This window comes from Acromyrmex echinatior, chromosome 17 (genome assembly GCF_024713525.1).
Source record: "Acromyrmex echinatior isolate Ae372 chromosome 17, ASM2471352v2, whole genome shotgun sequence".
Taxonomy (NCBI): Eukaryota; Metazoa; Arthropoda; class Insecta; order Hymenoptera; family Formicidae; genus Acromyrmex; species Acromyrmex echinatior.
Window position 1 is genome coordinate 7,053,501 of NC_141868.1, and position 11,879 is coordinate 7,065,379.

The 11,879-nt window shown below is 25.8% G+C and overlaps 2 protein-coding genes across 2 annotated transcripts; one reads left to right on the forward strand and one right to left on the reverse strand.

The window, feature by feature from the left end:
* The first annotated feature begins 4,094 nt into the window (after positions 1-4,094).
* Positions 4,095-7,070, forward strand: LOC105146077 (uncharacterized). The gene is made up of 2 exons (XM_011056120.2): positions 4,095-6,073; positions 6,322-7,070. The coding sequence occupies exons 1-2, from the start codon at positions 6,006-6,008 to the stop codon at positions 6,665-6,667; spliced, it is 414 nt and encodes a 137-aa protein (XP_011054422.1). The 5' UTR covers positions 4,095-6,005; the 3' UTR covers positions 6,668-7,070.
* A 140-nt stretch (positions 7,071-7,210) lies between these two features.
* LOC105146094 (dynein axonemal assembly factor 4) lies at positions 7,211-11,761 on the reverse strand. Its single transcript, XM_087414886.1, has 7 exons — positions 10,847-11,761; positions 10,193-10,430; positions 9,778-9,976; positions 9,005-9,629; positions 8,639-8,739; positions 8,409-8,562; positions 7,211-8,020 (listed from the first exon to the last, which is right to left on the reverse strand). The coding sequence occupies exons 1-7, from the start codon at positions 10,964-10,966 to the stop codon at positions 7,814-7,816; spliced, it is 1,644 nt and encodes a 547-aa protein (XP_087271012.1). The 5' UTR covers positions 10,967-11,761; the 3' UTR covers positions 7,211-7,813.
* Between the last annotated feature and the right edge of the window lie 118 nt (positions 11,762-11,879).

Below are 11,879 nucleotides of genomic sequence, written 5' to 3' on the forward strand. Positions count from 1 at the left end.
CAATATGTGATACATTTGCATCTTAAAGGCTTTTTTACGTAAATCAACTATTGACTATCAATTAATATGCAATTAAATAATCTTTTGCAACACTTCGTCAGATTCATTAGATTCTATCAAAGTCTGAACTGAGAAGTAATAAATAAATATTATATGTACTTCCTACTTAATGTATTTTATGTTAATATTATGTTTATATTATGTTAAATTATATAATCCTACAGCACAAAGTTGTATAAAAGTTGCAGCAACACTACTGCAACATTGCATGTTGCAGCAATATTGCAAAGATTTTGCAGCAATATTGCTGCAAATTTTGTGCTGTATGGGAAGTGAATATGAATTAAATACGCAATTATTTGGCATTGTGTCTTATTAATTCTAATTGTAAATTACATTTTTATAAATTGTGCAATTTGGTAAACGTTATTTTCTTTTTACAATATATATTTTATACGTTAAAAAATCAAAGTTATTTATTTATTTAAGTTATTTTCTGCCCAGGATGAGATTTCTTAGAATTAATTTTAGAATAGAATAAATTTATTTCTTTTCCGCTTTCTTGTTCTCGGGAACTAATTTGAAAAATAGATGAATCAAGCGGAACAAATGTACTTCCAGTAAATCTAATATTGTCATCGTAATTAAGTTTTTTTAGAATTAATTATATATGCGGCGGGCGCCCATAATCGGAATTTCTTATTGCACAGGCGCCACTTTATTAGAAATTTATGGCCACATGCCAAACCGTATATTTACATCGATCATGTAATTAATTCTTTTATCAATTATTATACGTATATATACATATATATATATATATAATTGAAGAAAATATTATCTGTATATATTAATATTGACAATATAATAATAAAAACAATTTATTACTTATTATTTATATTAATATCTTTTTTATGAACGAGTAATAATAATTAAAAAACAGGAGAAATATATCTATTTTATATTAGGTGTTGGAATTAATTCGTAGCGTTTTTTAATGAAAGAATGTTATTTATTTCACATGAGCATTAAAAAATACATTAATGAAAGTACTTCCCATCACTTGTAAAACGCTACGAATTAATTCCAACATCTAATATATTCAAAATATTTTTTATATTCAATGTATATTTTATTTTAATAAAATAAAGTATTTTATTTTAATAAAATATTAATTTTTTTAAAATTATAAATATATACAGTACTTATCTATATATTTTTTTAGATCAATTGTTTTTAGAAAATTATTATATTTATAATCAATTAATGTTTTAAATATACTATTTGATAAATTGTTAATAATATCGTTATCAAATATGCATAAGCTGAACAATAAACATACATATTGAATAATGTATAAAATTTAGAATTAATTTTTTACGCAAATTAATCACAATACAGATCAAGATTGTAAAACAATTTCGTCAGTATAATTTTCGCCAAATAATTTTGCACCTGTTACAAAAGACTGAAACATGATGAAGCCGTTCCTCATGAGCTGTGTGACGCAGGTGGGAACACCTAGCCGAAGAATTTTCTTTCCTTCATCGGGAGTTCCCTTATTGCTGACATCATTCATAATGTGCTCTTATTCAACTATATATTAACATACGCGCTCTTTTATAAAAGATATTTTAATAGTAAATTATCAAATAATTTTTTAATTATTTATCGCTGAATATTTATAAAAATACACATTGGATATTAGTTATTAATTAATTATAGATAAATAATTTGCTGCTCTTGAATGTTTCTTTAATCTTAAATTATTTCAAGTAACTGCTAATAAATAACTGCCAAGTCATTTATTATTATACGTAAGAATGACGTATTGCCAACGTAGTTGTCCGTAGTTGTTACTATTGAATATTCATCGCGTATGTATGAATAGAACTTCCTTCCTGGCTTATGCAATTCATTAACAGATTCCCATTCCAGAAATAATATGTGATACGGTCCAATTTATAATTACACAAAATGATTAATCTATGTTCTAAGAGCCCCTATTTTTCTATAGTAAAGATGACTCCTAGAGTTAATTGATTATCATTAACGATGATAATCATTAACGATGATTATTCTTGTATAATGCGTACTTTAACTTACAATTCGATAGCTTTGGAATTCTTTACTTTTGCAATATTGTTTTTTTTTATTTATTAGGTGTTGGAATTAATTCGTAGCATTTTACAAGTGATGGGAAGTACTTTCATTAATGTATTTTTTAATGCTCATGTGAAATAAATAACATTCTTTCATTAAAAAACGCTACGAATTAATTCCAACACCTAATATAATTTTTTTATTTATCTTCTTTATTCTAATCCCTCCTGGTAAAAATTTTTTTTATAATTTTTATACGAATATTTTTCAGAAATACTGAAAAATATTTGGAAAGTTTACATCTTCTCTCAGAATTTTTCATACAAGTGTATTCTGAAATATTCTGAAATTTCTTATCCCATAATTAAAAAAAAATATTTAAAAATTTTTTAGATCTTATAACATTTTATCAGAAATTATACTTACAAAAAATCTTACAAGAAATCTTTTACGATATTCCATAATTAACATATATGAAAAATTCTTAGGAGAGATGTAAATTTTCTGAGAAATTTAAATTTTATTTCAATTCGTATAAAAAATGTGAAAAAATTATAAAATTATATAGAAATTCTGAAAAATTATATGAAAAATTCTGAGAAAAATTTTAATCAGGACCGGGAAAAAATGTTATATATACAGGATATCCCGTAAATTTTCAATCGCTTTTATGTAGATAGAGCGGACTGAGTCGAAAAGTCCTCTACTTTTTGCAATTTCGCGATAGTTAACAAAATATTAATTATATAATATTAAAAATTGCCAAATACTGGTTTTGAATAATTTTACTCAAATACTATCAATTTTACAGAAACACTAAAAAGAGACAAAAATCATTTATTTTATTCTCTAAAATAAAACTCTAAGAATTTTTCAGAATTTTTTATCAACTTTTTAATATTGCATTTTCTTATTTGTACCAACATGAGAAAATGCGGTATTAAAAAATTCTGAAAAAATTTTCAGAACTTTATGAAAAGAAAATAAACAATTTTTGTCTCTCGCTGTTTTTCTATAAAGTTGATAGTATTTGAATAAAGTTGATAGTATATGAATAAAAAATTATTGAAAATCGATGTTTAGCAATTTCTAGTAATTAATATCTTGTTAATTATCGCGAAAATTGCAAAAGTAGAAGACTTTTCGGAGTTTCAGTTTAATTCGCACTATCTACACGAAAGCGTCTGGCCAAACGGGACACCCTATATATATATATATACACACACACACACACACATGCGCGCGCGCACACATAGTATATATGAACATGTTTTATACATATATAATTATATATAATTGTGTATAAAATGTCAATTTTATATATATATATATATATATATATATATATATAATTTTATATATATATAATTTTAATTATATATAATTATATATAATTATATATGAGAAACATTTTTTTCGGGATTGTATAAAAATATCTTGTAATTTCCATAGTTTAAAATGGCTGTGCTTCTATTTTTTTAAAGTTAAAGAGTTGCAATTTATGTGTTATATTTTAATACCGTTCGCAGAGTTTAAAGTTGAAAAAAGGAATGTATCGATTTATATTGTAGATATTATATTAAATTTTTATACTATGAATCATTTGATGATTCATTCTTTGAAACATACGACCGTCAAAACAGTGCGGATTCCGTCATAATTTTCGATGACCCACTCTCATCCAATCTGTGTAAGGAATTTTAATCTATTTCCTCAATTTGAATGTGCACGATGACAAATAATCCATCTTAAAACAATCGGCAAATTTTAATTTAATTTCGCACTTTACATATACATATGTAAACAATTAAGTTACATTATAGAAGATGAACAAAATCACGCGATTATAATTCATGTAAAAATACACTATTTATAAATTTTAGAATGTACATGTATTAATAATATATTCTAAACTTGAAAAATGAAAGCATTAAAAAATATATTTTTTTATACATTTGACAATTATTAAATTATTTATATTTAATTAAATAATAAAAATTTTAATATTTATATTTAATATTTACCTACATTTATTTAGCTTTATATTTATATATTTGTTTTATACTCCAAATTTCTAAAGTAGCTGGTTTATATACAATACATTGATAAATCAGTTATTGTTACAAGTTACTATTATTATCCCGAGAGACCTGTCTATATAATTTTATTTCTTATTCATCGATCTACTGAACGAATGGGGAATTCGCGTGTCTTACGGAAATAAAGAAAGAGGTCTTTAGAATGCGGCTTAGAATACTCGACTAGACACGACGTAGACGCTTATGTACTGAATCTACTGCAATAGATCTCAGCATAAGCTAATAACTGTTATTCCAGGTAATTCCCGTTCATAGAAATAAACAATATTTTTGCAGTGGTTCCTCCTTGTGTTTAAATTATGTATTAATAGCATGCGTAGATTCCTTTTTACTGTCTCCATTATAAAAATAAATAAAAATTATTTTTTATATGGATAAATTATTTTCGTGCGTTTATTTTTTCATATTTTATTACAGTAATATATCAGATTCATTTTTTAAGAAATTTTTCTCAAAGATTAAAAAATTTCCTCAGAAATAATTGTTTCAAAAGTTAATCAGTTTTTACCTATGCAGCTTAAAAAATTTGGAAAATTTAATTTAAATTCAATGTAAATTTATATATACCTTTTATAAGTAAACAATATTAAATCAATTTAATTACTGAAATTTTAGTCTTATTTAAAGTGTTACATTATAAATACATTGTAAAATTTACAATGACACGGTTTCAAGATTGTGAATATTATAAGTCAAGCCAAGTCTTAAAATTTATGATTAAAAATTTTTGATTAACTTTAACTTTAAAAATATGACTTTGATCTTCATTGTACTTCTCGGATTTCTGCATCCCAAACCAAGTGATCACATAAAAAGAAAAGAAAACAGGAAGAAGAATTCAGAAGGAAATGAAGCGAGAAAGAGAAAAGTCACGCGAAGTACTCTTAGTAATTACGGTCATTTCGAAGAGTTTCTCGGAACGGTTAGATTGATCCCTCCTCAAATCTTCTTCTCTTACCGGGAATCCGTAGGAAGACCTCTCTGCGAAGAGAAATTGAAGAGCAAGTGGCAACGAGAGAGAAGAAATCGGAGAAGGCAGGACGAAGTGAGGGAAAAACTGGATAACAGTTACGTATATACACAGAATGAAAGATTTCTGATCGCAGAGCTTGGAGGTAGTTGCAGTGGGCTTCTTCGATGCCAATCGTGAAGATCAAAGGAAGTTGGCCTTTGGAAAAAAATCGATTGCATATTAAAAAAAATTTATCGGAATGGTTAATTAAATATTTCTGAAAAGGAGAAATATTTCTAGGAATAAGATAAGGAAATTGACTTCTTCTTTTAAAAAGAAATCAAAGGAAGTGTGAAGATTAATTTGTGATTGATTTGAAAATAACTGAAAGAATTGAGTTTCTTCTTGATTTGAAGAAAAATTTGAGTCTTTTACTTTCTTGAATTCTTTGATTTACTTCTTATTGTTTAATCTAAAGTGGAAAAGATTAAAAAATCTTAGAGGTCAAGGATTTCTAAACATCTGAAGTTCCGTTTTAATGTAGAAAAGACTGTTTTGCTAATACAATAATCCGATTTCCTTGAAAGAGAATATAATCGATGAATAAAATTGAAGTACATTTGGGAAATACTGTGATTGCTATTCAAGACTTAATTTTATTGAGCAATATTGTTGATCAATTTAAAAAAAGTGTGCTTTGCTTTAGAAATATATTACAGTAATTATTGAATTTAATTGAAATAATAGTTAAAATTTACTGATTTACTATTACTAAACAATACACTGAAGTGATTTTACAAATTGTGAAAACTCAACCAAACTTCAAACATTTTGAAAGTCACATTTCGAAGATGATGAAATTTTTGTTGTTAGTAATCTGCGTTCAGTTTACGTTAATTGTTGTTGGCAGACATCACAGGTGAGAGAATAATGTAGTCAGGTTTTTCAATTTCTTTAACAAGCTATTACTTACAAGCTATTACTTTCTTTTTCGATTTATTTTTATTTTGTATTAATTTTTTTTTCTTTCTTCGTTCTTCATTTCTTAATGTATTTGATTGTCATTGTTTTTCTCTGCATTTGTACTTCATCATCTTTTCTTTTCGTGTCCACATTTTTATAGTCACATGCATATTTCTATAATCAAATTCTTCTTATTTAATACAGGGACAGTGATTTTTTGAGCCACGTTCAACTGGTGCACCAATTTCAATGTTTGTTGCCTCAATCAAGGGCGATTGCAGTAGAGGATCTCTTGACTGTAGGCCTCGGGCCTGACGAAGCTTTTTATCCCGCGTCCACAGTTCTGACACGCTGTGCTGGATCAGGATGCTGTCCTGATTCTAAACAGATCTGTGCTCCCATCGAAATCAGAAACGTCACCCTCGTCTTTATGGTCAGGCATCGCATCGATCAACAACGAGATCGTCATCATGAAGTCATCCATGCTGTGGAGCATACTAAATGTGCTTGCATGGATAAAATTCTGGCTATGAAAAAATTCAGATTTTAAACAAAGAAAACAATTTTAAAAACACACTGTTCCTAGATAAATAATTAAAATAATGATAATTTTGTTCTGACGATTAGAATTTTGTTAAAACTGTATTATTAATTTCTACTTATTCTGTTAAGTTTTGCTAGAAAATCTAAAATAACTATGCATATATATACAGCGATTCCGAATCTTTATTTCAAATGTATTTTAGAATATACCAAAAAGTTCGTTTATCTTAACAATTTAAAATGCATGATGTTCAAATAATAAATTAATTAAATATATATTAAGAAGGGCAAACCAGGTGAAAACACAAAAATGTAAGTGCTAAGCAAAATATATTAGTAAGCGCTAAAACAAATTAAAACAAAAATAAATAGAAATGAATAAAACAAACGACGTTTCAACTCCGATCGGATCATTATCAATGTTAGATGTGTAAAAACTTTCAATAAATTAATAATATAAATATATTTTTGAAATAGCAACGGCTTATAACTAAAAATTACAAACTACGAAAATAAAAACTTTTTTAATTGTACTGACTTTGGCTGAACATATAAAAAGATATAGGTTTTTCACTTGGTTTGTGATTTTTTAAAATATATATTTAATTAACAATTTAACTTAATCTTCCATCTCAGAATTATATATATAAATCTAAGGTCAATTATATTAAATTATGTTAGATTATACTAGCAATATTTATATCATATTTATTATGTGCATGCATTTATCACAAACGTTATATCTGTATGTTAAAAGTATATGAAAGTAAAAATAAGTAAACGTATTCAAAATTAAGAATATATAATTTAAAAAATAAGAACTTTATGCTGACAATATTTTCTTCGTATCATATTTTATATTTTTTAAAATAAACATAAAGTTTAAACAAATTTAATCGGACGACATCAGTAATATGATAAATATAAGAGAATTAAGTAATTTGTATGTACACTTTAAATAAATATTTTACATATCTTATTGTTAATTATACTTGTAGGTACTTAATTATACTTGTAGGTATCTTATATACATCCAATCAATTTATTGATATGGCACAAATAAATAAAATAAGTTTCAATAAATTAAAATATTTCTAAAATTTCTACAGGAGTAAAATTTTTAGAAAATTAATCCCATCAGTCATCCTTTTTTTCATTCCTTTATATTAAAATATTGTTTAACAGCATATAGATCGTGTTGAATGCTCTTGTTATTTGGATCTAGCTTCAAGGCAGCTTCTAATTCAGGAATTCCATGCTGTGGTGCAGATAATTTGCAAAGCGCAGCACCTCGACGAGCGTGACACCTTGCTCGCGATGCTCTGTTGCTTTCGCACTTTGGTTCCATTAACTCCAATACCTAGAAAAAAAAGTCTCATTAACAACTGTAGTATTCTATATATTTCATAATTAAAATTACATATTTAGAGATAGAAGCTTTTCTATTTATAAGAAAAATCATTTTATAAAATTATATTTTCAATTTATATATGTATAAATATCTTTATATCATATTTTTATTTTTAATTTCAACCTATAATATTTTTACCTTTTTCTTATTTCTATTTATATTTTTAATATTTATTACATAATTTATTATTTTATTATTACATATACATTATATATATTATTTTTTTTATACATATATTTCTTACATTTTTATGTTTTTCTCTATTCTCTACAACCTTTTAAATTTTTTTTTAAACTTAAAAAAAATATTCTATATAGTTTATTGTAATTTTAGTTACCTTAGAACAATCATCAATACACCTATAATAATTTCCAAGAGCGTAATGTGCAGCAGATCTGTTCACATAAAGTGCCGCCATCTTGTTGCTGATTTTGATTCCATGCGTATATGCACTGATGGCAGCTAAATAATTCCCCGCTTTGAAGAAATCACTAAAATATAAAATGATTAAATAAAATGTAATTTAAGAATTAGAAAATATATGACAAAGCGCATTTGTCAACGTACTCGCCCTTGTCTTTTAACCATTGTGGATCCTGTTCTTCAGGACGAAGATCCTCGGCAACGAATCCTGTTTTTCTTCTGGCCTCTGCTTGCTTGGAGAGCCACTAAAAATAAACTACATTTGAAACACATACATTTCTAAAAACAAACTACATATATCTATATTAAAAATTATACATAAATCAAAACTTAAATTCAAATTTAAACTGTTGCTGAAAAGAAATTAATTTCTCATCGAGTCCCTTCTAAAATAAAATGAATTTTCTAACAAGTTTTTGTCAAATATTCTTTTCTTTTGTAAAAAATAATTAACTTCCATAAAATTATTAGTAAGAAGAAATTTATACAATTTAGATTAAAGATATGTACTTCCTGTTCTTCAATGAAGGAACTCTCTCTTGCAGGAGTAGGGAAGGCCCGTTCGGAAAAAGTTACGTTGATCGTTCCACTTCTTCTAGGGAGTGGAACTGCCTTCGTAGGTTCATCGAATATTTGATTTATTTTAGGATATCGACTCTCCAGTATCCTATCAATTAAATCCCGATCTGATCCTTGTTTCTTCGTCTTCGTACAAAATTTTTGTGAGAGTTTCTGATTCATTTTCTTAACTAAAGAATTTGTCGAAGATTTAAAGGATGTAACCTCTTCATTTGATTCGGAATCCTCGGAATAACTAGAATATTCTGCAAAATTAAAATCCTTGCTCACATTTGTTGTCTCCTTTATTTCTACATCTGCTTTTTTTCCGATATTTTCATTGAGAGTTGTATCTTCTTTTGAATTCATTTGCTCTATTGATTCGTTAACAATTAAGTCTTTGTTTATGTTTTCTTCAACGGTTAAACCTCCCTCAGATTTTTCTTCGACAATTAGTTCTTCCTCTAATTCTTCTATAATTATTGATTTATCTTGTTGATTTCCTTCTACTTCTTTCTTGTTAATTTCTCGAGATTGTATGATACCAAGATCATCTTTAAACCATTGAAGTGGAGGCCTTTCAGAAAAATATATCGATTAAATATAAAATAGCTAATTTTTATAGAATTATGCTTTTTCAAAACTACTTTTCTTTTATTATACTTCTTAAGGTATTTAAGTTACAATATTCTAAAAAATTTCCATGTTTCTCTTTAAAATAATACCTATATGCCTTCCTATTCTTTTGCACTTTGCCAGAAATATTTTGAAGGAACGGCATTTCCGCATTTAATCGCCAATCTTCAAAATCCTGCATCGCGGCCTTCCGATGGCTGTCTCTCAAGGCCTCTATTTTATTCAGTGTGTCAGTATCCAAATTGATTTGTATTTTTATTGCTTCTTTTTGCAGATTTTGAAGTTTCTCTGTAAGTGGCGAGTATCAATTTCATTTTTTGAACAAGACTATAATTTTTTAAAGTTCTATTCTCTTAATCCTATTTATGACTTCAACGACTCATAAAATTATGTATGTAATTACATATATGATTATGTACATATACGATTATGTACATATATCAATTATTCTATTCACAGTTTGAAAAAGTAAATTTTTTATTATATATTATTAACAATCCTTACCTTTTTTACATTTTGCACGATTTTCCAAAACCTTTTGTGCTTTCTCTAAAACTTGATTTCTAGCATGACATTTTTCACTTTTACTAATGTTTTCCGCCTCGAGAATCGGCCAATCAATAGCCAAGCTTGCTTTTTGTAAAGAGAAGATAGCTTCGGTATCCGTCAAAGTACATTCACTTTCCTCTTCAAGCACATTTTCCCACAGAAATAATTCCAAAATAAAGGGCGAAAAACTAATCTTCAACAAAAATTAGTTACATTTTTGCGAATATTGTTTTTACACATAATATAATTCTGACATATCAAGTTTCTTAAGTAAAAATTGTATATTGCTTTCAAGAATTATTATAATTAAAAGTAAACGATTATTTTCAAACATTAAGTCCTATTATATATTTATTATATACCTAGATATGCTTAAATATAAATATTATACAAAGAAAAAAATAATTTTCAATAAAAAAATTTTCCTCAAAACTTTCGTTAAGTTTTATATATGTCAATTAATCAATTAATATAATTAAAAATATAATTAAATTCGAAAATTATATCTAGAGAAAGACTTTAACTTTAAAGAAAAGAGAAAGATAAAAAATATTCTGATTATTTAAATCTAAAGACATCATTTTAATGTTTAGAAAATATTCTGAATACCTTTACGTAATTATCCATAACAAATAGATGCACGTTTTTAGGGCAACTTTTTAAAGGAACGTAAATTATTATTCTTTTATCCGTCTGTCGCCATCGATAATCTTTTATAATTATCGCCATAATCCAAATTTAGATTATCGCAAACAATTTGTTTGAATCGATACAACTTCTGTTCTTGTTCAATAAAACCTTACAACGTGTAAAATATCGATCAAACAAATATATCTAAGCAACCACGAAGAGAACATATTGCAACTAATTGCACATGTTTGTTGCAACTATTGCAGATTGATTTTAATAACTGTAACATAAATATGGATATTCTCTATAGGCACATAATATTAATCAATATTAAAGAATATTTTAGGCATATTTTTAGAATATTAACGTAACATTTGAAGAATATTTTACTTAGAAATTATATAATATTAAATAATGAAATGATGAATAATGAATAAAATTCTTGAAATATTAATGAATAATTATATGTCCATTCCTGATAATATTATATAATTATTAAAAGTAATATTATTTAGTATTATTGTAATATTGTATGAACATTAAAAAGTATTATAATATTTACTTTAATTTGTAAAACTGTTACATCGGTTCAGTTTAAATATATGTATAAAGACTAAAAATAATTTTGGCATGCAGTTGTAGGACTGGATATGTACGTAAAATCATATCGAAACGTCATTTAAGCACAAGACGCAGCATAAACTGATAAAGACATTTTCGTGATTGGATTGTGAATTCAACTGTACTAATACATAAAAAAAAAATTAATATTAATAAATATTTTAATAATATTTCAGAGATGTTAAAGGAAATATACCAAATATTATACAAGTGGACATTCATAGAATATTTCATAATATTAAAAAATATTATACAATGTTCTCAAAATATTATAATAACTTATTTTAATTTTTTAATATTTTTAACATTCTAGGAATATTTTGCGCCTATTGGGTTTAAGCAAAAAAATTGCCAAATTATTTGATAAACTTAAATATTAAATTAAACATTA

What these genes read in the sequence shown, in the direction of transcription:
- LOC105146077 (XM_011056120.2), top strand. Translation starts at nt 6,006, where the DNA reads ATGATGAAATTTTTGTTGTTAGTAATCTGCGTTCAGTTTACGTTAATT. An exon ending in GTTGTTGGCAGACATCACAG is followed by an intron (nt 6,074 to 6,321) that starts GTGAGAGAATAA and finishes TATTTAATACAG; the next exon opens with GGACAGTGATTTTTTGAGCC.
- LOC105146094 (XM_087414886.1), bottom strand. Translation starts at nt 10,966, where the DNA reads ATGGCGATAATTATAAAAGATTATCGATGGCGACAGACGGATAAAAGA. An exon ending in TCGTGCAAAATGTAAAAAAG is followed by an intron (nt 9,977 to 10,192) that starts GTAAGGATTGTT and finishes CGCCACTTACAG; the next exon opens with AGAAACTTCAAAATCTGCAA. An exon ending in CCTTCATTGAAGAACAGGAA is followed by an intron (nt 8,740 to 9,004) that starts GTACATATCTTT and finishes GTTTATTTTTAG; the next exon opens with TGGCTCTCCAAGCAAGCAGA.